This window comes from Charadrius vociferus, unplaced genomic scaffold (genome assembly GCF_000708025.1).
Source record: "Charadrius vociferus isolate BGI_N301 unplaced genomic scaffold, ASM70802v2 scaffold561, whole genome shotgun sequence".
NCBI lineage: Eukaryota > Metazoa > Chordata > Aves > Charadriiformes > Charadriidae > Charadrius > Charadrius vociferus.
The window spans coordinates 148,498-176,086 of record NW_009646848.1 but is presented as its reverse complement, the minus strand read 5'-3'; the positions used below and the strand labels follow the sequence as shown (position 1 = coordinate 176,086).

At 41.9% G+C, this 27,589-nt stretch overlaps 1 protein-coding gene across 1 annotated transcript in view; it reads left to right on the top strand.

Moving 5' to 3' along the window:
* TSPAN9 (tetraspanin 9) overlaps positions 1 to 27,013 on the top strand; it is a 107,005-nt gene extending 79,992 nt beyond the window's left edge. The window contains exons 2-7 of the mRNA XM_009894102.1: positions 21,833 to 22,024; positions 23,248 to 23,322; positions 24,604 to 24,705; positions 25,311 to 25,442; positions 25,563 to 25,646; positions 26,441 to 27,013. Of these exons, the coding sequence (XP_009892404.1) occupies positions 21,833 to 22,024; positions 23,248 to 23,322; positions 24,604 to 24,705; positions 25,311 to 25,442; positions 25,563 to 25,646; positions 26,441 to 26,512 (657 nt within the window). The 3' untranslated portion in view covers positions 26,513 to 27,013. The remainder of the gene's footprint in view (positions 1 to 21,832; positions 22,025 to 23,247; positions 23,323 to 24,603; positions 24,706 to 25,310; positions 25,443 to 25,562; positions 25,647 to 26,440) is intronic.
* The last annotated feature ends 576 nt before the right edge of the window (positions 27,014 to 27,589 follow it).

Sequence of the window (27,589 nt, the reverse complement as noted above, 5' to 3'; positions counted from 1 at the left end):
TCAAATGTAATGCTGTCAAAACAGCAGCTTTTGTCTTTATTGAGTTTGTGTGGTGGACAGAGGGGCTCACTGAAAGAGGGGGAGGATGAGCCAACACCAGTCTCACGTAGTCTTCCTTACTTCTGGTAATACTTTCTGTGAACCTAATCCAGCTCCAAAAATGCGAATATATGTGAAGTCTGTGGAGAACTTGCAGAAACCCAATGATTCTTCATGTTACAGTGGGAATCAAGACCTGTAACTTTACCTTACAGATTGAACGGCAAGTTATTTTTATTTAAGGTGTTATTGAGAATGTAAATTTCTCTTAGAGTCTAGTGTTTTCCTTTACATTTATATCCATTGCATTTGTCTTTGGGAAGACTGATGTGCAATTAGACTCCAATGGGAAGCACTTTTCTCTCCTTCACACTAGATTCAGTCAGATTGTTAAAGGCACAGAAAACACAGAATGCATGCCACCTGAAATATTTCACCCATTGGTCACGTTAGCAGACTGAACGTGTGGTAGGGAAACGACAATCTAAACCACAGATAAGCCAGACACTCCTTGGCACTTCTCCCTAGGTATCAGGGACATCAGGTGTCATTGTCATATGTACTGCTTGTAGAGTCCCTTCGTGTGAGTATTTGAAGTTATTTTATCAGTTGTGAATCCTTAAGGCCTTGGATTGTTCTTTGCTGACCCAATTCTTCTTCAGTCTGTCTTGTGGAAAAAAGAGATGCATGAGCTTATCTTCTGCTTCTCATATGGCGTTGTTTGTCCTCCTGTTCTGGTAGCTTTTTCTCACCTCTTCTAGGGCTGCCCCTTTTAGGTTAACTTCCTTCTATTCATCTGAAATCACTGCATCACAAACGGTGCTGTCTGTTTTGTTAGCTCTGCCTGTCTGAAGACTAAATGTATACACATCATGAATACTCACTTGTTAGTTACAGTAATCGCAAGAGCTGTTTATCATTGCTGAGATTTGGAGCTGGTTGCTAGACATTCTTTTGTCCCAGTCTCTTTTTTTACATTTCAGATACCGAGATAACATCACTGCTCTTATCTTGCAACAGTGACTTCTTGCCTAGCTTTTCTGATATGAAGATTGTTTCGTAATGGTATATGAAAAACATAGCATAATGGCAATGAAGCAGCCCCATGTCTTTCTCATCCTTTTCCTGATACTCTGTTCTTTATTTCAGTTTGCCTATTCTAATGTGGAAGAATTGGAATCTGAAGAGGTCCCATGACACAGTTCTCTTTTATAAGCTAATTTCTAAATGTTTTAAGGTTTGTCTTTGCTGATCCTTCCCTCCATATGAAGGCTCTGTGAATGAAAGCTCCAGGAATACTAAGGAGTATCTTTAAATATACGGGCAGATATAATGAGAATCTGCGTTTGCTCTGTTGGTAGCTGGACCATGGAATTTAATCAACACTGAGCAGGATCAGACCTGACCTTGGTACTCCCTTAACTAAATCATTCTTGCATCTGTTTCTCTACAGGTTCCTTCTTGTAGTGGGTTTCGCAGGAACATATTGTTAAAACATTCTAGATAAAGATTGGAGCATTTCCTTTTTTTCTTGCTTTCACAATAACTAGTCTTCAGTCTCCTTTCAAACAAGTCAATGAAAGCTTTTAAAATGTTTTTTCTTGGAAGCAGCACGCATCTGTATTTGTTAAGTGGTCTAATGCCACAGTCCTATGTTGCCTGGGGATAGCAAAGGTATTTGTCCACCTGTAACTGGCTGAATTTTCTTACTCAATTTTCACGTTTCTTCCTGAGCCAGTGTGATTGCCGTTTTTTCGTTTCTCTAACAGATCTTTGGACAGAAGGGAAGAGTGAGACTCAATTAACTGACAAGTCATCTGCCTACTTTCTGATGCTTATAAGTCTCACGGTAGCACGTGGCTGCTTTCCTACCCCTTTTTATTTATCTGGCCGCTTTATAATGTCAGTACTTGTTAGCAGTCTCTCTGAAGAGAATCAGGTTCAGCCTTGTAATATTTCCAGCAAGCTGCAGGTGGAAGGTTTCACTTGCCCAGCTTTTTTAAGTCTTTGAAAGTAATGAGATACAGATGATCCAGGCAATGGATGATAATGCATAACATGATTTTAATTGAAGACCTCTTGCCAGAATATTTAAGAATATGTAGGAGGTGTCCCCAGTCCACTGGGAGATGTTATTTGCCAGGTAGTAGCTTCGAAATAGAACATACTAATGGAAAGAGATAGGATAGCTTTGAATACTACCAAAGAAAAATTAAAACTGAATTAGTCAGTTGTAAAACATTTTTTTCTCTGGTAGCTCTAATATAGTTACTGATTCTTTTTTTTTTCCTAATGAATGCTGAGCAAAACCATTCATCCTTTTATTATCATTGCTATTTTTTATCACAGAATTGTACTTCAATACCAAGAAGAACAGATAGTGCTAAGGGCAAACAACTTGTTTGCCTGTGTTTGTTCCTTTTCTCAGTTGTATTTTAGTACTGACATGCTAGTTCTACTGAAAGTTTAAACAGTACAAGGTCATTGGGAACTGGAAGCCGTGATGTAAAATAAGTAAAACTGGAAGTCAGTTTTACTCCTTAGTCAGATATCACGGCTGACAGAAGATGTTATGAATTAGAGAGGGGAGTGAATCCCCTAGAGTTTTGTGCTGTTTTAACATACAAACTGACCAAGAGAAAAATGCTCATGGTGGTCCAACTTACTCAGCACAAGACTTATTTGACACATATACAGTGATTGGCTTACAAATAACTCCTGTAGCTAGTTTCTTCACACTGTTTCCTTGCATCTTTCTCAGAAGTGCCTCCAACAGCTGAAAGAGAAGGATACAAGTGGATTTGCAGAATGTAGTTTAAGCCCTTGTTAGCATCTTCTGAGCTGATGGAGAATGCTAAGTGTTTGAGACACTGCGTTCTTGGTTGTGCCGTGTAGTACATTTTCAAGAGAGTATCTTAAGTCATAGTAACTTCTTTGGGGCTGGAAATGTCCTCAGTCCTTTTAGACAAATTGCTGGCTGTGTCCCCCTCCTTCCCGCAGGTGCTTGAAACATCTGATTTATTATTTTTTGTTACTACTGTTTTTATTTGGTATTAAGAGATAGAGCAGAATTAAGCAGCTGTGATTAAAATAAACAAAGAGGATAAAGAGGCTTCAGGAGAATTGGCTCAGGAAAAAAGAGGCAGATTAATAACATGTGACTAACAGAGGTGCCTAGAATTCATGGAGTTACGCCAGTGAATGCTAAACATTGTAAATGTATGTTTGATGGTGGACTGACCAGAATCTGACTGTGCTCCTTGTGGGGCAGAAGGTGTCCATGAATAAATAGGTGGGGACATACATCTCAGAAGAAAGTACTGCAGATGCATGCCCCTGCATTTCTGCAAATACATACCATATGAATTTAACATAAAGTTTTAAACAGCCATACAGTTCTGTTTTCAAAAGGCTTTAATGCAGCTGCTCTTTCTGTTCTGCAGGTCTAAGGGGATTAAGCAGCAATATGTATTTGCTTTTGCTATCAAACTCAGATCTGAATGTTTCTATGGAGCAGTGAATTCAGGAGATCTTTCTGTCTAGCTGTTTTTCAGATTGGATTCTCATTTCAAGTGAAATTAACTTTATGGAAATAATTAGGAAAATAAAATAAAAGCATTTTAAAATCATGGCAGAGTTCCATTTTTCAATTAATGATATTACATAGAGAAAAGCCCTAAACTTCCATCTTCTGACAAGTAGCTTCAAAAAGTGGTGCATTAAAAGAAAGCATTGCAATTTGCTGCCTGTTTTCAGTTTGAAGTCTGGGTAGATAGGCTCATTTGCAAGAATTAAAGAGAGACTGAATTTAATCTGCAACTTTGCCTTTAAGAAAGATATCTTTAAAGTTATGTGTATTTAGGAAATAGGGCTTAATGCTCAGAACGGCTTTGTTAGGCTGATGGATTTTCATTCATTATGATGAATTGCTTAGAGAATTGTTCTGCTCCTATCCCCCTGCTTACTGATGAGAAAATGGTTTAATATGAAGATTATGTATAATGCTTAGTTACTGTATTTTAAAATAACTATTGTTGTCAAGTCTGTTATCAAGGGCAGCGTAACTGCACATTCCAATATACGCATAAGGATGGATTTTATATGTTTTCTGTGATATTTTGAACTCTATTTGATATTTGTGTATTTTTCCATCCAGCAGATCAATGACTAGGGTCCTTCTAGTCCTTCTGATTTCAGGAATCTCTGTAGTTCATCTATAATTTTTAATCTTTTTCTTTCCCCTTAGAGACCTAATACTGTTTCCAAGTTCTACCTCCATTCTCCTCCCTGCCCTCTGAGTTTAACTATCACTCAATTATGTTGTGCACATTTTAATCTTTCTTCATACATCATCTCTGAGTCCCCTTCAAATGTTCGATCTTCTTTCTTACATACTGCACTTTGAGCATTGTGTGTTATATACAAAACGATGATAATGCTGACATTGGCACAACTAAATTTGACCTTTCAGAGCTGCCGGCAGGGATGTTTTGTTGTGTTTCCCTTTGTTGCCTTTGTGCATGCCACTCAAAATAGCTGTGAAGTTTTCGGGTAAGAATTTCTGTGGTCCAAAGTAATGTCTCATTTACCTTGATGCTTTGCTTTTTTTATACCAACTTTTCCAAAATCATCCTGTAGAAAGTCTGTATTTGGGAATATTATTCTGCAGGTGTATGTTTCGTTTAAGTTTATCCTTTGTTTACAGTCTTTCCAAGTCCCTTTCTATTGCTACTTTTGTCCACACTTAACTGCTGGCAATTTATCACCTAGGAATTTCATGAACAAGATGTTTACCACCTAATAATTAACAACAATCATCAGCAAATCAGGGCAGTGTTTGTGTTGGACACAAGCTGTGAATAATGGAAGGAGCTTACTCATTACCTGTTCAGGCAGACATGGGGTACTGAGGAAAAAAAGAGAAGAAGGGCCCTGTTGAGATCATCTAGTCCTTAACGCCTGCTCAAGCAAGGTCAGCTAGAACAGGTTACCCTGGACAGTGTCTAGTCAGGTTTTGAATATCTCCACAGATGGAGACTCCACAACCTCTCTGCGAAGACTACTCCAGTGTTTGACCACCCTCGGGTTAAAAAAAAAAAAAAAAAGGCAGCTGGCAGCTTTTTCTTGCATAGAATTTTGTGTTTTAATGTGTACCCATTGCCTCTTGTCCTGTCACTCGGCACTCCTGAGAAGAGTCTGGCTCCCTCTTCTTCAGTGCCTTTCATCAGGTATTTATACAGATCAGTAAGATCTCCCTGAGTCTTCTCTTCTTGAGGACAAACAGTCCCAGCTTTCTCAGCCTCTTCTCATATGAAACGTGCTCCATTCACTTATTCATATTTACCCATGTCTGTCTTGTACTGGGAAGCCCAGAACTGGACACAGCACTCCAGTTGTTGTCTCACCAGTGCTGAGCAGGGAGAAAGGATGACATCCCTCAGACCTGCTGGAAACATTCTTCCTAATGCCTCCCTGAATGCTCTTGGCCTTCTTTGCTATGAGGTTGTATTCCTGGCTTGTGATCAGCTTGTTGTCCACCAGGACTCCAGGCCCTCCCCTGCAGAGCTGCTTTCCAGCTTGTCCGCCCCCAGTGTGTCCTGGTACCTAAGGTAATTCCTTCCCAGGTGCAGGACTTTGCACTCTACTTCGTTGAACTTCATGAGATTCCTCTCTGCCCAACTCTTCACTCAGTCCAGGTTTCTACGAATGGCAGCTCTGCCATCTGGTTTATTAGCCACTCATAGCTTATCTGCAAACTTGCTGAGGGTACACTCTCTCCTATTGTCCAGGTCATTAATGAAGAGGTTAAGCAGCACTGACCCCAGTATCAGCCCCTGGGGTACATCACTAATAACTAGTCTCCAGCTGGACTTTGTGCCACTGATCACAAATCTCTGGGCTCAGCTGTTCAGCCACTTTTCAGTCCACCTCACTGTCCACCTACCTAACCAATACTTTGCCAGCTTGTCAATGAGGATATTATGTGAGAGAGCGTCAAAAGCCTTACTAAAGTTGAGTTAAACAACCTCAGCAGCTCTCCCTTCACCCACCAAGCTAGTCACCTCATTGTAGAAGGCTATCAGGTTCCTTTGGCATCATTTGCCCTTTGTAAATCCATGGGAACTACTTCCAATCACCTTCTTGTCCTTCATGTATTTGGAAATTGTTTCCAGAGTTAGTTGCTCCATTGCTTTCCCAGGGATTGAGGTGACACTGACTGGCATGTGGTTCCCTAGATCTTCCTTCTTGAAGACAGGAGTGACATTTGTTTTCTTTCAGTCTTTTCAGTAACCTCTCCCAGTTGCCATGACATTTCAAAAGTAATCAAGAATGGCCTTGCAATGACATCAGCTGTCTCACTCAGCACTGCTGGGTGCCTCCTGTCAGGCCCTATGGACTTATGAATGTCCAGTTTGTTTAAGTGCTCCATAGCCTGATCTTTCTAAAGACTTTCTCTCTGGCCTCAGCGGCCTGGTCTTACCAGTCAAGACTGAGACAAAGAAGGTATCAAGTACCTAGGCCTTTTCAGTGTCCTTTGTCACCAGTGCCCCTGTCACATTTTTTAGCAATGACCCTATATTTTCCTGAGGCTCCCAGTTGCTGTTTATGTAATTGTACAATCTTTTCTTGCTGCCCTTCACATCCCTTGCCAGATTCAACTCTGGATGGACTTTTGCTTTTCTAACCTCATTCTTCCTGACTGTCTCTACCCCCCTGCTTCCACCTCCTGTACACTTCCCTTTTATGTTTTAGTTTAGTCAGAAGTTCCGTGTTCATCTGTGCAGACCTCCTGCTGCCTTTACTCAATTCCCTGCTTGTCAGGATGGACCATTCTTGAGTATTTATTTAAGAATCCCTGAGTTAAGCTCAAGGTTACATCCCTAGCTAAGCAGATGTATCCTGGCAAGGCCCTATTCTTTTTAGAGGTGTTTGAAGATGCTACAAAGGAACACATAGGCACCATATGAGTTCCAGGTTGTTGATTTAAATGCTTCTACCCCAGAGGCTTTCAGGATAGGAACTCGTCTTTTCCCACCAGAGTGTCCAGCCATTGACATATTGGGGAGGGGAGGGAGTAAGACTGGTGTTTGGCAATAAATAGAGAAGGGTTAGACCGTCACCATGTGTTGCTATTGGTGCAGGCTTGGGAACATAATGTTCCAGTGTCTGAAGTGTAATCTGTCCCTCCTGGAACTGTTGATCCATCTCCCCCTCCCCCCACAGAGAAAAGCAATACTCCATGCAGCTTCTGATGGCCACAAATTCATTAGAAGCCTGAGTAGTAAAAGTTTGTCCTTCAAAAGGAAGAAGCTATTGGCAAAGCAAACCAGTGGCTTTATCAATCCTCTTCTAAGTTTTGTTCTTCTGCTCCTACGAAGCTTGGTAAAGCAGTGATGGATATATGGGAAAAATACATCTGGTGCCTGCAAATCAACTGCAGCAGCTAAGGGTGCCACCATTGCCCTAGGAAAAAATGAGGATTGATGAAGTCCACTCTTTGGATGCTGAAATGAGGGACATTTTCCACAAACAAGGCTCGGTGGCCCACAAGAAAGCTAAGGTTTGTACAGCAGCTCTTCACAAGTCCCTGGCACATGTGAAGCAGAGCAATCAGGAGAGGAGGAAAATGGCTCTTGGTTTTCTGAAAGAACAAGGCAGAAGTGGAAAAACCCCTGGAGACTCCTGAGGATCCCAACCCTGTTGTTCAGGAAGTGCTGGTGTTCAGAAAGTGCGGGATAATGTGCATCCACTGTATCAGAAGAATGCACATGTGCTCCTAGGTAAACCAGGGCAACACAAGCATGTTTCTTATTGGGACAACCAGGGAAGTTTTGTGTACGAAGGAGATGTCATCAAGGGGTTGAGCTTGCTTGAATTAGTTCGATGTGTCTTTCAGACTTGTGCGCCTTCTAGCCTGAGAACACCTGACATGTTTTTATGAATCCATGGCTGTGGTGAAATGTCCCATCTTCTGTCATGGGTCATACAGCAAACCAGGATCTTTTGGAACAACTAAAAGTGGCTGAGGAGGACCAGGAAGCAAGATTCACACCACCTAAGAAGATACCTAAAGCCCAGCGATTCACCCTGTAAAGTTTGCTGTTGAAAATCAAATATTCATAAAATCTTTAACCTTTGATATCTATAGTGTCCATTTAAAAAAAATGTTGGGGCAGGGTTCAAGAACACACACAGCCTTGTGGTTGGGTTGTAAGTGTTGTTTACAGAATGTATTTATGAAAATCATTACAGGAGATGCAGGTGTGTATCTTCTGAAAAATATTTGGAGTAGCTGTGGTCATGGAGAAAGCTTCATACTAATATTTTACAAACACATCACCATCTGGTCATTTTGTACTAGATTGTTAGAATACAGTTTGAAAAGCTATTCAAAAAGTAATCCCTTGTTATGGTGATGTAGGAAAACAATGCAGTGGTTTCTGCAGGCCCTGGAGAGGGGATGCTGCAGTTGCTTCCTCTGGGAAGTAGTATCTGTAGTGTGTTTTAAAAAGGACACAGTGATTTCAGGAAAGAGAGCACTGTTTGGAGGATAGCCATACTAGTCAAAAACTCTGCGTGGTTCTGGTCATAGTTCTGGTTCTGGGGGGGGTGAGGAGGAGTGAGCAAGCAGCCATGTGGTACTTTGTTGCCGGCTGGAGCTAAACCCCAACGGTCCTTTTTGGTGCCCAATGTGGGGCTCAAAACGTTGAGATAATGACACATCTGATCAGAAAGACTTAAAACAAATTTGTTGTATTTATTACAAGCATTCACTATATTAGTTTAATAGTCACTGGTCACAATGTTGCATCATTTGTTCTCAGATTTGTGTTATGTAACACTGTTTACCAGTATTTATGCACTGTTTATCACCTGTGGGAGTTGGATTAAGGTTACCACTTTGCTGTACAGTATAACACTGGCTTATGGTATGATAAAATGATGGATAGTAAGAACAATATTGTATTTGTATTCATCATTGCCATCATCTTTGTACTTAGTGAGCTATCTAGCAGAAACTATTAATAATTACACTTTTAACCTTTTCTCCTCAGAGAGACAAACTGGGGGGGAGACACCTTACTTCATCTCCCCTTCTCTTCCAGGCTAATTGCAATAGCTCCTGAGAATTCTGAATATTCTTGGGATGTTCAAATCAGTATGTTCCTATTTCCATGTCTCCTGAACGTGTTTAAAATTAACAAGCAATTTAGGAATGTGACCCAGGCTCCGCAAGAGTTCAGTCATAGGTGGCATGGCATGTGTGAGAATATAGACAGGTATCTAGAGAACTACTCACCTTCGATGGTCTGGAACTTCACACATGAACCACTACAGCACCCTAATAAAGTAATAGAACGTTTGAAAAAAAAATAAAAATGCTGTGGCTATTCCAGAGAGGTACAACTTACCACACTGTGCTGGGCCCTGGCCAGTATCTACCAAACACTGCTCGATATTGTGCAGCACCCTCAAGTTGAAGAGAGGAAAAATAAACCAACAAGTACTGTGGCTACTCCAACCCCCGCAACAGGCACTGCAGCTACTCCAACCTCTGCAACAGGTACTGTGGCTACTGAAACCCCAGTGACAGGCACTGCAGCTGAACCAGAAAACCAACCCATGCCAGTATCAGTCGTGCCTATACAGAAGAAGAAATACACAAAAAAATCAGTTTGCTTAGTAAGGGATGACAATGAACCAGGCGCCATCATGAGAACAGGAGGAAGAGGCAGAACCAGAGATAATTACCCAATCCCTATCCCTGAGTGAGCTGCAAGTTGTGTGAAAAGATTTCAGCCACCATCCAGGTGAGCACATTGTCACCTGGCTGCTCTGATGCTGGGATAACAGGGCCGGTAGCTTGGAATTAGAGGGTAGGGAAGCCAAACAGCTGGGATGGCTGTCTGGGGAAGGAAGCATTGACAAGGTGACTGGAAAAAAGACACAAGCCCTCAGCTTCTGGAGGTGATTTCTGTCAGGCATAAAGGAAAGGTACTACTTCAGGGAAGATGTTACATGTCACCCAGGCAAGTGGACCACCGTGGTGAGAGGTATCCAGTACCTGAGTGAATTAGCCGTGCTGGAGGTGATTTATAATGATCCAAATAATAAGCAGTTACCCACACATCCCGATGACGTCCAATGCACACAACCCATGTGACAGAAGTTGCTATGGAGTGCACAATTGTTGTATGTCAGCTCATTGACAGTAATGTCTTGGAAAGAAAACGAGGGACAAACAGTGGATGAATTGACTGGCCAACTCTGGCAATATGAAGCAAGTTTTTCTTCCACCCTACGGGCCTGTGTCTTGGCTGTGGAGAAATTGCACCAGACATGTTAGCCACGAAATCATCCAAGAAACTGTTCTGAGAGTTCCAGCAATTCCAGGATAGGTTCTGCTCCCCACCTGTATGGACCAGCATCTCAGCTATTAGGACTAAGCATTTTTCTGCTCAAGAGGGAGAATACGGAGGGTACATACTATGAGGCACCCTGTGCATGACCACAGAGAGGGCATAAGGAAGTAGGATGGAAAACCAGCCTCGATCCTAGACGCATGGGTACGTGAGTTGCAAGGACAAACAATCAAAAAAGGGGATTCTTCCAGGAAAAATGCCGCTCCAGCTTCCAGCGGGCAGTTCCCCAGACAGAGTAGAAGGCCTGATCTTACTTCTGATCCTCTTGAAGGGACTTCTAAGTCATATTTGCAAGAAACGAGTAACAAATACTATGACAAATACTACTAGAGGGGCCATGCCTCCAGCCAGGTGGGGGAAAGGGACAACTGGATTTATTGGACTGTGTGGATGTGATGGCCTGGCACGTCAGATCCACGAGAGTATAAAGCTCTAGTGGACACCAGTGCACAGTGTACCCTAATACCATCAAGCTATAAAGAGGCAGAACCCATCTGTATTTCTGGAGTGACAGTGGGATCCCAGCAGCTAACTGTATTGGAGGCCGAAGTGTGCCAACTGGGAAGGAGTGGCAAAAGCATCCTATTGTGACTGGCCCAGAGGCTCCATTCATCCTTGGCATAGACTACCTCAGAGGAGGGTATTTCAAGGACCCAAAAGGGCACCAGTGGGCTTTTGGCATAGCTGCCTTGGAGACGGAGGAAATTAAACAGCTGTCTACCTTGCCTGGTCTACCAGAGGACTCTTCTGTTGTGGGATTGCTGGAGGTCGAAGAATAACAGGTGCCGAACACTACCACAGCAGTTATAGCGGCAGTATTGCACAAAATGAGACTCCCTGGTTCCCATCCATAAGTTGATTTCGTCAACTGGAGAGCCAAGGAGTGATCAGTAAGACTCGCTCGCCCTTTAACAGTCCCATATGGCCAGTGCAAAAGTCTAATGGAGAGTGGAGGCTAACAGTAGACGATCATGGCCTGAATGAAGTCACGCCGCTGCTGAGTGCTGCCATGCTGGACATGCTAGAGCTTCAATACGAACTGGAGTCGAAGGCAGCCAAGTGGTATGCGAATGTGTTTTTTTGAATCCCTTTGGCAGCAGAGTGCAGACCACAGTTTGCTTTCACTTGGAGGGGCATCCAGTACACCTGGAATCGACTGCCCCAAGGGTGGAAGCACAGCTCTACCATTTGCCATGGACTGATCCAGACCGCACTGGAACAGGGTGAAGTTCCGGAACACCTGCAGTACATTGGTGACATCATCATATGGGGCAACACAGCAGAAGTAGTTCTTGAGAAAGGGAATAAAATAGTTCAAATCCTTCTGAAAACCAGTTTTGCCATAAACAAAGTAAGGTCAAGGAACCTGCACAGGAGATCCAGTTTTTAGGAATAAAATGGAAAAATAGGCGTCATCATATTCCAATGGATATGATCGACAAAATAGCAGTGATCCCCACCCCCTCGGCCAACTTCCCCAGTTACATACTGACCATGATGTCATATGGTATCAAATACCTCTCTGGCTAGTTTGGGTCAGCTGTCCTGATGTGCCCGCTTGTCTATGTCTATCACCCTTTTGGTGCCCCTCCATCATCTTGCAGTCTCCCCTCACCTCAGACATGTCAGGACTTGTTCTGCAGTCTGCTAAAGTGGAGGACCTCAACCCAGTGTTTCACTTTTGTTTATATTTAAGCTTTAATTATTAATTCCATTAGCTCTTATTAAAGAATGTTTTATCCATTTTACACCTGGTTTTATGGGTATATATATTTATTTTATATAACTTTTTATATTTTTATACATAAAAATATACATGCATATATATAATATATGAAATAGTGTCACTGTCTATAAATAAATATGTATTTGTACATATACATACATTTGCACACTCCTTTAGATATTTTTATATATATGTTATATATATTATACCCACACATATTATTTTCATATAGAATATATAGAATATATGTATATGTATTTACGTATGTTTTACCCAAATGTACATAAATATTTGTACAATATATTTTTGTATCTAAGCACTTCCTGGTGCGAAGGTGTGAAGGATCACAGGGCATGCCTGAGAACATGTGTGTAGGACAGTGTCAAGAAATGGCCATCAGCCAATCAGAGAGCAGTGACATTTAACAAAATGGCAGCTCCCTGCCATAAAATGGTGGTACCCTGTCAAAATGGTGGCCAAACCAAAGTTACGTTCCCTGTGTATGTATGGAGAAGGGCTGTCGAGCTCTGACGTAATTCCAGGTACACCAGTAGGGGGTGGCTGGTCCTGCCAGTCAATCGTGACAGACCACTTGACCAAAAGAGGGGAATGACATGTGGGGCAAATGGCCCCTGAGGCTGCTGCTCTGGGGTGGGTAGGGAACTTGTCACTTCTTGTCTTGCACATCATTGAAACCTGTACTACTCAGATCTCTGAAGAGATCAAAGTCTGCTCTCCTGAAAAGTCAGTGCCCTGCTTCCTCCTCACGGGATCCTGAATTTGACGATCTCATGGTTGCTACAGTCAAGGCTGCCCATGATTTTCACAAGTTCTTCCCTGTTTGTGAGCAGCAGGTCTAACAGAGCACCTCTTCTTGTTGACCCCTCAGTCACCTGTGTCAGGAAATCTTTAGCAGTGCGTCCCAGAAATCTCTTAGATTGCTTGTGCCCTGCTGTGTTGTCCTTCTAGCAGACGTTGTGGTGGTTGAAATCCTTCATGAGGACTGGAACCTGTGAACATGAGGCTTCTTCTGGTTGTATGAAGAAGGCCTCATCTACTTATTCTTCCTCATTGGGAGGTCTATAGCAGATACCTACTAAAACATCACTTGTATTGGTCTGCCTATTAATATGATTCATAACTCTTGACTGACTCCTCACCCATCCCAAGGCAGAGCTCTATGCATTTCCATTGCTCTCTCACATAAGGTGCAACATCCCCACTTCGTTTTCCCAGCCTGATCTTCCTAAAGATCCTGCACCCATCCATCAGAATACTGCAGTTATGTGAGTTATCCCACTATCTCTGTGATCACAGTGATGTCATAGCCCTGTAACTGCGCTCAGATGTACAGTTCCTCCCGTTTGTTCCCTGTGTTGCATGCGCTGGTGTACAGGCATCGGAGAGAGACACCCAAGCGTGCTGATTCCCTGGAATGGGCATGAGAGCTTTTCCCATAAGGCTTCCAAAGGTAATAGATTTGTTGTGTTCATAAGAAATGGCATGGTTGTTGGATTTTTCACAAATTAGGAGGAACACGGCAGCTGAGGAAATTATAAAATCACAGACTTGTTACTTGGCAGGAATCTCTGCAAGTCATACCAAAGCGGTACTGTTGCTAGTGCTAGGTCAGGTCAGCCATGACTGTCTCTAGCAAAGCATTGAAAACCTCTAAGACTGGAGATTGTGGCACTTTCTTCGTAACTTCTTCGAGTGCTGTAATAATTGCTCAGTGAAAGTTTCTCCTAATGTACAACATAAACTACTCAAGATACCTTTAAACTGAGTAAAGAGGAGATTAAGCTGTCCTTGAAAAACCAAGCAAACCCAGCTCTTACAGCTTCCTTTTGCAAAACATGCCCTTTACTAAAGACTCCAATGTGACCAGGTAAGACATCCAAGCCAAAGCTTAAGGCTTCTGGCTGCATATTTACACATCCCAAAAACACGGACTAGTAAAAGTTTCAGAATGTAATGCTCCTCAGGGTAGCTCTCCCTCTGCTAGCCCCACAAAAGATCACAGTCTCTCATAACTCATTTCAGTTTTTCAGGACCATCCCAGCAGTGCTGCTGGGGTTGACTGTAGGAAGAGGATAACTGCTTTCTGTGGCAGATGACTTAAGGAGCTTCAGCATTTGCACAGATTCCAGTTCTGTACCTTCTGTTACACGCAGATTGTCATTACAGCTGCTACAGCACTAGACTCAAAGGAGACATCAAAATGATTCCTGTGTCTTGCATCAATGTCCAGTTCACAGGAATGCTGTAGAAGAGTTTAAATCTTTGCCATATTGTTATGGTAGTAGCACTAAGTAGGTATTATTAAGTATATTCACCCACTTCCATACGCCATTCTCATTTTCTAGTCTATGGCTGAAGAACTTCTCAGATTTTGGTGTCCTCACTGTATTTTGGATCATATTTAGAAGGTGATCTTGCTTTGCAAGAGACTTTCTCTGAGATTTTCAGCTGTTAAGACCCAGTTTTGATTAATCACGTGGATTATCAAGACAGAGCAGGAAAATTTATCTGGGCTTATCTGAAAATCTCCTTGAAACACCAGCCATTTCCAGAGGTGGATGAACCACCCAAATCCAGACATGGCAAGTGGCATCCAAAAACTTAATTTGCAGAAAGTATATCTCTGTTTTGAAGTGGTAGAAACCATGTAGTTCCCAACCCTGCCTCCTTCCAGAACAATCATTCTGATCTGTAACTCAGGGAAGACTACTGCAAAAGCAAAAGATGAGCACCTCTGTATGACAGTAAATGAATGGAATGGCTCTACTGCTGAGCTTTGAGTCCCCTTTCCCCTTGAAGTCTGCCCCCACTTTGATTAATACTGTGCTCTCAACAGAGCAGTTAATGCATGGTGATATTTTGAAAAATCCTGTTATTTGTGGTGATAATATTTCTGGGCAATCCAGTTAGTATCTTCCAAAATTTAGGTTAATGTGCATTGAAACAAGAACAGGGACTGCTGTGTCTGTTGAGACAGGAAGATGGGGTGGTGGTTTTTTGAACAGTATTTCTTACTCTTTTGAATCTCCACATCAGACTGCTTCCAAATGAAGCACCATATCCAAAATGCACAAAAGATGTGATCTCTTCCTACTGATCTGAAGAGTCTTTGAATCAGGTTCCCAGCTGCTAAAGAAGATGATGTTCATCTTTATGTCTCAGAATTTTTCTTTAAAAATTCCGGCATGGTGGGAAAGAACAGCCTTTCAAACTGTTTTCCAAGATGCGCTGCTTCATGGTTCCACAGGAAACCTCTGAGCTCTTTAAGATACCATAAATGAAGGAGAGGGGAAATGACAAAAAAAAAAAAATCCACAAAAAAAATGACAGAGTTAGAAGACTGTACTGCTTCATAAGGGCTATTCTCTTCCTCATCTCCTCTGCACACTGACTTGTCTTCAGTTGGAAAATGGTGGAAAAACTCTGTCTTGAAAAGAAGAGCTAAGATAGGTAACCTTTATCTTGTAGGACTTACCAAATAGAGGAAAAATATTACTGGCAGCTTTTCCAAAGTGTTGCTGACCCCAAGAGAAGGGAGGGCTTTAAGATCCACCTGGACACTGAATTGTGTGCATGGGATAGAATAATGGCAAAAGTCAACAAGAGTATGGCCTCATCCTTTTTCCTCTTGGTACTGCCTTCCTTATCAGATTTCTGTTTCCTGATGCTATTCAATGACTTATTTCAAGGGTAAGTCTATCAATATTAGTCTATTAATAAACCTTACCAGAATGGCATATCCTACCCCTTCTTTATCCCAACTTGCTTGCTGCTTGGTAGTTTTGCTGGATTCTGCATGCATTATCTTCCTCTGAGAAGCATGATGTCTTCCTCTGAGAAGCATGAAATGTCATTATTTGTATATATGCTAACAAACTGCAAATGCTGTTAACAATAAATAAAATTATCTAGCCCTTACTGACAATTGTGGCCACAGTACTTGATTCTTGTAATCACCTATGGCATAATTTATCAATTTACTTCTCAGTTATGTGAAGCAAAATATACTACATAATGCTTGCTAATATTCCCCTTGTTCCTATTACTGGAAAAGATTAAAGGCTGTTTGGTTTTCATACTGACCTCTAGAGTTGTGAATATTTCATTCACAGCCTGTATAATAATTCCTTCTAGGCTAGATAATCCTGTGCACAATCTCCTTCTGTACAATACGTCAGTCTTGGCATACCTTTGACCATCTCTGTTGTCCTTCCCTAGGTCTTTTAAACTCTTACTAAATCATAGAATCATAGAATTGTCTAGGTTGGAAGAGACCCTTGGGATTATCCAGTCCAACCATCTACCCTACTCTACAAAGTTCTCCCCTACACCATATCCCCCAACACCACATCTAAACGGCTCTTAAACACATCCAGGGATGGTGACTCAACCACCTCCCTGGGCAGCCTATTCCAATGCCCGACCACTCTTTCTGTGAAAAATTCTTTCCTAATGATCAGTCTAAATTTACCCTGTTGGAGCTTGAAGCCATTCCCTCTCGTTCTGTCATTAATTACCTGTGAGAAGAGACCAGCACAAACCTCTCTACCGTTGTAGAGAGTGATGAGATCTCCCCTCAGCCTCTTCCTCCTCAAACTAAACAGTCCCGGCTCCTTCAACCACTCTTCACATGATTTGTTTGCTAGGCCCTTCACCAGCTTCGTTGCCCTCCTCTGCACTATGTCTTCTTTAGGTTAAGGCAACTGACCCTGGAAATGATGGTCTATTATCAACGTTTTTATCGTTGTATTAGTTCACACAATGCTGAAAAATCTAGAATAAAATAAAAGAGCCCCTTTCCCACTCTGAAGATAGTGCTTGTCAGGGAAAGACCTGCTTTTGGGTTTCTCTCTCTCTAGGTTTATCTGAAGTTCTAATTTCTTTTGAGTTGAGACTCTTTTTAATGTTTCCTAGAATGCTGTATTTTTTTCTGGGCACAGTGATGATGACAGACAGATGTTGAGGTATTGAACAGAATTCAGGGTTTGATAGTGAAATAGCAAAGTGAGGGAGAAACTGTGAGGAAAGTTGGTGTTCCTTTTGTTTGCTTTTAAGCTCAAAATACATGTGCCATAGCTTGACTAAACCACCCTATATGTAAGAGTGTATGTGTCCATGTACATGACTGACTTTATGATAGTTACCTGCATGACATAAACACCAGGGGAAGGAGACGTTTGATGGTTGCCTGGAGGACAATAGTTTCTAGTCATGAGAGGGAAATGAGCCAACATTTTTTGAGAAGAAAAATCCAGTGAAATTTATTATGCTGCTAAACCATTTCCCTGGGGAAGGAATGTCAGTGCCATCACTGTCACACAATTAAATACCAAGAAGCATTTAATTATATGGTGAAAAAGGAATTAATAAGATGACTTGATATATTTTTCTGCTTTCACCCTTCAGGATTCAGTTGTAGCAAACAAAGAGGTGGATCCTGTGAGAATAAATTTCAGTGACAGCATTTTTACAGTGTTCACATTGTATAAAAAATGAGATTGGTAGAGAATTAAGTGTCAGAGAAAGCTATTTTATTGATAGAATTCTAGCTAGCTTTGGTTGGTATGGTTGTATGCAACGAAGTCCCAAGTAAGTGGAGCTATTTGGGATTTTTTTAAGGAGCGTGAATGAAAAAAGCATTTGTCCTGGGACCTAAGGTTTAAAGTATAAATTTTAGCATCAACAGTACTGCTACTTAGTAGAATGACAGAATTAAAAACAGAGAAGAAAGCACAAAAAAAAAATGAGCTCTGGAGAGGAGAAAAATAAAATTTGACTTAAACTGTTAGTACTCTTTGGTATGGGATGCCACCTTGTGGAAGTTTTTAGGATGTCATGTCTTTTGTCAAATCTTTTAAGTCTTGCTATTTACTCTCTTCAGTCACTGTAGATAATCCTGTTTGCATAGATCAGCCTTCGTCTTTAATAGCCCCTCCATCACCTGATTTTTTATGTAATCTGAACTTTCAGTGTAATTTAGGGATGGAGCTATCTTACTTTGGGAGGTAAAAAGTCAGTGAAAAGGATAACCTCCAGTGTGCCTGGGATTCTGCCGTGGTGAGAGCGTGATCAGTACAGCTACTGTGGCATAATTGTAGTGCTGCACTAATGTGTGTTATCAGAAAGCTCTGAAGGGAACTGTAATCACATTGTGCACTTTGGCGTGTTAACCCAATCACTACAGCAGTTGGAAAGGAGTTATTCCATGGTTATCTTCAGCAGGACATTAGAACTGCAGGAAGGAAAAGCAAATGTGGACATGTCTGCTGTTTCAGCTGACGTACCACTTAATTTTGCATTGCAAAGGCCTCTTCTCCCAACACGTTCAGGTGTCTGGCATTCAAGTTGTATCTCCATAGTGGTCTGCCTAGGGACAGCACAGGTGTGTTGCTAATCCATAAGACCTTTGTTGCTAACGTTTCACATCGAGTGTCAAATGCTTCTTCCCTGCTAGAGGCATTGTGCAAAGGTGAAGGTGCAGTAGATGACTGGTCTTCTGTCAGAAAGCAAAGTGAGTTTACCAAAATACTAGGGTGGCTACCACAAGCAAGTGAAGAAATGATCTCTCCTGTATGGAAGTGTACATAGAAGGTCTTCTGAACAGAGGGACAAAGGCCATCTGTCTGTTTTTCTGCTCTCCAGCTTTGATTCTCCTTCTGCTCTTGGTCCTTTTCTGTCTTCACATCCATCCCATAGAGTACCGAGAGGCCTGTCACTTTCCTGATTTCCTACACTTGATGGTAGCTCTCCCTTCCCTCAAATAAGCAATTATCTGCTTCTAACTTTGTCTAAATAAACATAAACATGAGCATTCTGGAGTCATTCCCTAGCCACCTTTCTCTTCTAGACCCAGTCTCTGTTAAGGATTATGCCAGGTTTTTTTAAATGGTAAAAAGATGCTGGTGAGGGCTTCTTTCTTTTCCCTCATAATTGGAGTTGGATACTGAGGTGCAAATCTTCAGGGGCTGATATTTTTATTGATTACAGGTGCTCCTTTCTGTCCTTTACTTGCCCTTCCTCTGTAAGCCTTTTGCCCTGATCTTGCTCTTACCACCACCTTGATTATCTGGAATGATCTATTGGTTTTGGCCTGATGATTCCAGAATTGACTGCCCTCTTTCAAAATACTTTGAGCTACGCTGTGATTTCAGAGCCTAATAGAGTATGAAAGTCCAAGGAACACGTTTGTGAATAACCTTTGAAGTTTGAATTCAGGTTCTGAATGAAAGTTACACTGAACAATTTCAGTGTTTGGTAGAAACTTCTTTGGAAACATTTACAGTTTCATCCACGGAGTGTCATGAAGTCATTGAGTGCCATCAGTTATTGGCAATGTACAGCCCTGGCAGCTTAGAAATGCCATTTAAAACCTTAAATGAATGTTGTGTGGTGAGAGCTGCTTCTTATCTCCCGAACCATCAAGCTCTCAGCCTGAGCAACAGCCTGCAGTTGTCATCTAACGGGTGAAGCAGCTGAGTCACAGAGTGGATTCCTGAGAGGGCTTGAGGCACCAAGACTGCAGCAATTCAAGGACAGAGCAGATGAAATTTAAAGCAGGAGCAGTAGGGGGACTGATGCCATGAACTGCAGACAGCTTAAACCTGCAGTGATGTCCACTGAGTCCTGCAGCAGGATGTGATCAGGAGACTTCTGTTTTGTACACCCCACCCCCACCCCCAGTTCTCTGCTATTCCCAAGTTCACATTGACCTTGCTGACATACCAGGAAAGGCAATGAGAAATCACTTCAAGACTATTAATTGGAGAGGATGCATTTGGGGGAAGAGATGAAAGTTCTGTAGCTCTTTCCTGCCACATGCATGTGTCTATGTTTTGTACCAGTCTCTTCATAGGGATAGTAGATGTTTGACTTTTTCCTGCTACATGCACTCATATTGCAGCTGCATCCAGCTCTGTTACAGGTACAGATGTTGTGACATGTATTCACACCCAGTGATGCAAAGCTCCCCAACTGTCCCTGTGGAGTTAATGTGTGTTGAGTTTTGGAAGCAGAGGTGCTTCCCAGCCTTTGTACAGTAATGCTGAAAATTTCCTCTGTGTTACCCAATGCATGTGCTTGTGAGCTTTAGACAGTTGTGGGGTTTTCTTCCAGGCTGCTAAGCTAATGCTCTGGTGCAAGGGGGCCTGGAAATAACCACCAATGCAGTACAGTTAATCTCCATTTCTTATTCTCTTTCTCTGCCTACACAACAACAATTTTTATGCTTTGCATGATGTTAGCTCTTGTAGACTTGGTACATGGGGAGATGCTTTACTCTGCCTCCCATGGGAATGTCTGTAAGCATCTTGCATGAGACCGACTCCTGGTCACAATTTTCACGAAACTGGTGAATGTCCCTAGATGCAAAGCAGTTTCAAAAGCTTCAAGCAAACTAGGAAGGGGGCCCAGAAGGGACATAGGGTCATGGGGGAACTAAAAGAAAACAGGCATGCATACGATTATGAAAACATAAGCCTGACTCATAGATAAGGTGAGAAGATACTATTCTAGTTTTTCTTTCATGTTCTGTGAAGCAACAAAACCAAAAGGGGCCAGTTGTACCCTAAACTATCTGCCCTGCTGGTAAAATCACCTCAGACTGAAGTGGGGATATTTACCCAAAAAGTTAGGTTTGTAGCTCTTCCTCATGCCAGGTAAGTTCTCATCACAAGACAGAATTAAATCCTGTTTTAGTGGAGGTACTGGTCTCTGACCTTGAGTTTCCAGTTTGAGTAAAAGTTGTAATTTATGCCAGCACAATGGGGTGTGCTGGGTGTTGTGAACCTGCTAGATGGCAAGGACTTCTGTTCCTCTTGTTCCTCACTGCTGACAGGTGAGCACCAGCAGCTTTGGGATATCTTTGTGAGTAATTATTAGGTGCTGTTTTGTTTTTTCCATGCAGTGGTCCAAGTAAATTGGAGCAAAACACTCTGAGTTGGCGGGGGGGAGAAGGTGTACTCTGAAAGTGAAGTTAATTTTGTGTTTTATTAGCAGCTTTGCATTTCCTTCAGGTTCTCTCACTGACAGAGAGTAGCAAAAGTTGACCTTTCTGTAGATAATAAACCTAGAAATCTGACTTCTGTGACATTGAACCCTGGCAAACAACAGTAAACCTACTAGGACTCATACTAAAACCCAACCTGGCTACTGGGACTGGGCATTTTATGACAAATATGTATTGAAATGATACCATCGATTGTAATTATCTCCAGGACTTCCTTGCCTGCCCTAGAATGAGGAAATACAGGGCTTGATCCTATGAAACATTGTAGATGACTGCAGAAATAAGCACAATGGAGCATTCTTCCAACATTCTTTCCTACAGAAAAATTTCATTGGGTTGTGCTGTTGGGAGGTCAATGGGTAGCCCTAGTTTCATGTGCTGAGTCTTTAAAAAGATAATTCTGTTATCCAGTGGCTTTTGAATAGATTTATAAGTATAGGTGACATGACCAAGTCAAGGTAAGAACATTTAGTTTCACTTTGTTTCAGCACCAACCCAGCCGCAGAACAGTTACCTGAGAATTTGCTTGAGAAATTCTTTCTTTTCAGAGTGTGCAGGGGAGGAGCCAGTGCCATTTATTTTAATGGTGAAACCTTTCTTTTGTTTGTCTCTTTGCAGTTATGTGGCTGTGGGCTGCTGGGTGTGGGCATCTGGCTGTCGGTGTCGCAAGGAAACTTCGCCACATTTTCTCCTAGCTTTCCATCACTTTCAGCTGCCAACCTAGTCATTGCCATTGGCACGGTCATCATGGTGACGGGCTTTCTGGGCTGCCTTGGTGCTATCAAGGAAAACAAGTGCCTCCTGTTGAGCGTAAGATGCCAATACTTCTTTTCACTAAGACCAGTGACTGTTTCTTTGTTACTATTTTATTTAAATGACCAGTGCAAAATAGTCTTGTGGATCACTGTAACATTGCCCTTGGCCTTCAATCTTCTGTATTCTTGCAGTATGACATCCCACAGCTTTGGTCACAGGGTTATCACTGGTGTATTAGCAAATGTATCCTTGTCACTGTGTGCCCTAATGTATTAGATAGCAAAGTAAATTACTATCAGTTACCTCTGAACGGTTAAACATAAACTGTAGGGTCAACCTGGATAGCCCTTCTGGAAATGTCTGTTAGAAGGATTGATTAAAAAATCTTCAGCACACCTGCTTTTGGATGCCGCTCAAAGCCCTCTCATGGCTATTTTCTACTTTGCCTTTATCTCAGGCCTTTGTCAGAGGCTGGTGGAAACCATGTGACCCAAAGTTAAGAAGTCAGTGGTTTCTGCCGGGCTTTACCAATAAAAAAAATAAATAATCTGATCCTTGGTAGTCTTTGTCCAGCACTGAAGCACAGAGGTTGGGAACCCCAGTCAGAAAACACAGTGTGGGTCACTCCTCTTGTATAAACCCAGGAGGCTTTATCATGCTTCTCTTCATAGAATCGTTAGAGTCAGAAGGGACCTTAAAGATGATCTAGTTCCAGCCTCCCTGCCTCAATTAGCTTCCAACAACTGGAGCTCACACTTGGGATGCCCCTGCAGAGAGAGATTTCAGCTACAGAGAGCTGGGAATAGAAGTGCTGAGTGATATAATGAGTATTCCAACAGGCAGTCAGATGGGGTTAAGGCCCACCTGCTAGGGAATCAGTCCTGAGGCACCTCACATTGAACTTTGTGGTAATGGGTTTAGCATCTGTTCTGTAGTCTGTATAAAGGAAAGAGACTGCCAGGGCTGCATGCTGTGACAGCAGTCAAAAAAGGCAAGACAAAAGCATTGCTGAAACCCACAGACTGGTAGTAGGGCAAAACCTAAGATTTAGAGAATACTAGACAGTGAGCTTCTTCATTGATGGTGAGACCTACAGGGGCTTTAGTGGCAATATGGTATCAATACGCCTGAATAGTTTGAAATCAAACTTGCATATTTTTGACAGTAGAGGAAAGGTTTAGAGGACAAGGCCTATATTCTTCAGAGTTTCTAGCAGCCTCAGGTTTGCTCTCTAGTTGGCAAGTGTATATACACTGTCTGTTTTTTCTTTGTTCTAGTTTTTCATCGTTTTGCTGATAATTCTCCTGGCAGAGCTGATATTACTCATATTGTTCTTTGTTTATATGGACAAGGTAAGCAAATATGCCGTATAGATTATTTATTTGTACTAGCATATAAACAAGGTTCAGTTTGCTTTTGTTTGATGGAGGTATGTGGGTTCTCCTTGCTCTTCATTTTGGTGAAAGTTTAACCTTGATATCTTGGCTGTTTTCTGTAAGCTGCTTCTGCAGGGGCAGGAGGAAGTTATGAGGAGGCAAACAGCAGAGAAGAACCCACTGAGCTTTACAGTTTCCTCCCGGAAAAAAAACCATGGTCCAGGGCCTCCCTTTTAGTCCTCTCCTAAAAGCTAAGATAGCCTTCAACATAGCTGTTTGATGTCTCTGCAAGAAGCTTATCATCTTGTGGACCTGCGTTGTAGGAGGTGCTGCTTAAGGTCTGGTTAGCTTCTTAGGGCCAACCCTTGAACAGGACTGGAGGAGAGAGGCCTGGGATATTCACAGGTTATTCCAGATGTCACCAGCTGACTTGCTTGACTGCGCAGTCCCAGAGTGTTTGACAAGGGTGCAGAGCGGATGAAGAGGCAGTTTCTCACAAAGCCCTCCTATAGGAACCTGCTAGCTACTAGAGACTAAGTGAAGCAGGCACAACTGGCTGGCCTGTCAGATAAGTAAGACTGGAAAAATCCTTGGGGAACAGGAGAACTCTTCTAAACACGGGACAGAGCCTTATGTATGTATGAGAATGTCCAGACTGATTTTAAAACTGAGCTCCTACCAGGTTTTTATCTCTTCCCATGTTGCCATTATGATGCTTGCCACTTTCAGGGAGATGGGGTGAACTTCTGACTTTGAATGGGGTGTCAAAGAGGGATGAAACAGATCTTATAGTACATTTGACCTTTATGTCAGGACCCATAGGTTAATCCTTTCTCTGATGCCAGCTCACTGTTTCAAAGCCCAGGTAGATTCCTGCCTGCACCCAGGACTCCAGGCTCAGACTGAAATTTATACAAGAGATGGGACATCTCAGATCTTCTGTTAAGCATTCCAACTTTCTCCTCTAAAGAAAGAAGAGCACATTTGAAAATCATAAACCCTACAAGCCTGTCCCCACAAGCAGAACAATAATAATGCTCTTTTTCAATTGATTTTGTACTGGCCATTACCTTGGCAGGTATTGAAAGGTCCCACTGACTTGTGAGAGTCTTGAAGGTATGATGAAGCTTTTCTAACCATGTTAAATTTGTGGTGAGCGAAAGTAAGAGAGATACATTCTATATGCAAGTCTGTACCATTTGGTCCTTTCGTCTAAACAGCGGTGCATTGACTTTCTGTATTTTTTACATGATGCAGGTCAGTGAGAGTGCAAAGAATGATTTGAAGGAAGGTATGAAGCTATACAATTCAGAAAATAATGTTGGACTGAAAAATGCATGGAATATCATTCAAGCAGAGGTAACGTATTTTCTCAATAGAAGAAAAATAACAATTTGGCCATTAAGGCTACTGTAGTCTGTTAACTGTTGCATCCATGCCAAGTCTAAAAGATGACTAATGCAGGCTTTGGTTTCTGATTTTGCACTTTTGAACTTCCAGGGAGTACTCTGAAACCCAAGATCAAAGTTTACTCTGTAAGGTGAAAGATGCTTACCTCTCCCTGGGATTCTCTGTGCCTATGACAGGCACAGAGATGATCTGAAAAAGAGCAGAAGCAGCAAAACCCGCAGAGGTAGAATTGCATCTTAGGTAGCTAGGCTTTTGCCATTCAGCAGTTGTGGGCAGATTACTGCATGTTTTGGTGTTTGGGCTCATGTCTCTGTGACAAGACAACTAACATACCTTGGGCATGGGACCATTTATTTTCTTTGGTTTTGTTTCTTTTTTAATGTTGTTACATATTTGCTTTTAGTGATCACTGAGCACAAAGAACTTTAAAAATACAAAAGTGTTGTGGCAGCCCTTTTGAAAATATACAGTGGTTCAGTGGAAGTTTGTGGTAGTGCAGGATTCACAAATTGTGCTAGTTAAGTTAATTTATTAATCCTTTACTTTTACCATAGATGAAATGCTGTGGTGTGAATGACTTTACGGATTGGTACCCAGTGCTGGGAGAAAACACTGTCCCAGACCGATGTTGTACAGAAAACTCCCAAGACTGTGGACGGAACTCGACCGAATTAGTGTGGAAAACGGTAAGGCTCACTTTGCCCATGTCAAGGCTTAGGGAGGGGTGGGAAGGAATAAAATAGAGGTAATGCACGTGAAAGAAAATGTGACCTTGGGATTTCAGTTTTCATCTTTCATCATTTCAGGGATGTTATGAGAGAGTTATGACCTGGTTCGATGAGAACAAGCATGTCCTTGGTTCGATTGGGATGTGCATCCTCATAATGCAGGTAATACTCATATGACGTTTGTCAACATGACTTTGATTTGCTGTCAGCATTCTTGATTCTGCTGTGTGAAAAGTGGTACTTAACTGCTTTCAGTTTGATCATGATTTCAAAAATGTCAGATTTGTTTTATGAGTTCATTTAAGGAAGCAGGTGAGTAGTCAGTCCCACAAAGAAGACATACTACAGTGGAGCTTTGCTTACCTACATTTTGACTTCAGAACACCACTTTGGAGTTCCCATGTTTAGCCAAATGATACACTGTCCCTTAGGGAACTGTTTTGTTTTGGTTTTTTTTATTTATTTTGGAAGAAAGTTCTAGAAATTGCCAAAATAAATCAAATCATGGCCACTGAACTGTAGGTTAATGTGTTTTAAAAAAGAAATGCAGAAGTATCATCATAATCTGTTAAGATGTTGGGGTTCCTGCATCACTGGTGTACTTTTGGGGGAGAATATCTGAATCTGATGTTTTCAGTCACAGTTATCTGGCTAAACAAACACAAGTTGTTGCGTAAAAAGGAAGAGTGACTCCTGTGTATTGATTCTGAAAAATTGTTGCACATATGACAAATAGCCCTGAGAGCTTTTTGCTTCCATATGTGCTCTGACGCATCTCCAGACATCACTGTGTGCCTGAACAACATACCTCCAAGCTTACTGGTCAGTGTTGAAGCTTGAGAAATATGGCTAGTGTAGAATGACTTTTAAACCACTGCTGGACCATGAACAGAGATCTGCAGTGCAGTTTAGGCAGCCTCCCTGTACTGAAGCTCTTATTTTTTGTCTTCCTTCAGATTCTTGGCATGGCCTTCTCCATGACACTCTTCCAGCAGATTCACAGGACTGGCAAAAAATATGATGCCTAAAGCCTCTGAAACATTTTCACATCAACCTTTCTGTCTCATCGTAAAAGTGAACAAAAGGAATTACCGCAAAGAGTATCAAGCCTAGCCCTGCTGAGGGAATCCGTCCCATTGACCGATCTACTTTGTTGTTACTTGTCCAGTTATTATCACAACCTGTTATTTGACTCATTTTTTTGTCTGTTTCACATTTGCCATTTATTTGCCAAAGAGGGGGGAAACCCCCCAAACAAACGGATTTTCTACACAAAATCATAGATCTGCTCCAAGAATGTTTCTTAACTTAAGAAAATGTTTTGCTCTACTAATCCATGCTATACGTGCAAAAATTATGTGTGTTCAACTTCAAGGGAGAATTCTTCAAAGTCTTCCATTAAGTTTTCAACCCTCATGTCCAATTTACTGGAAGACTCGGAAAAGCCACTCTAACTGAGAGTCCTAGAAATTGGAGCTGTTTTGCTTTGCAGCTTCTTGTACCTTATGGTGTATACTTTTTTATTATGATAATGATGATGATGATTATTATGATGAATATAGCTTAGAATTTAGTTGCCTGACTTATAACTTCTTACTGTTTTTGGTTTTTCACATTTACTGTACATTAATTTGGGAACCACTGTGCGATCTCCAGAGGACATGTTTTTCAAAGTTGACAGTTCGTGCGGGCAAATAAGGACATAACTTTTCTCAAGTCCATGGGGAGGCATCGTCTACCTTTATCAGGGCCTTGATGCCCTTACTGTAACAAAGGTGGTACCTTTTAAATCAGAGGCTTATTCCCCAGATGGCGTGCAATGCCTTCCCATTGGACCAGATGGTGAACTTCCTACTCCTGTGAGGCAAAGTTCCAATGCCTTTACTGACCCAAAGCAGTGTCTGGCTGCTTTGATGTCATGCTATTTTGAAAGCTAAAAGTACTGACTAAGCAAGTTAGTGCTCCCTGGCACGAAGGAGAGAGATTGCAGTCTGACCTACTGGCCAGCTGGCAGCAGACTTCACAGATTGTGTTCTCTGTTTCAAAAAGTTTGCCCAAGGTATGGCATGCTGCTGGATATGAGGAAAGGGGATGGCAATTTGATG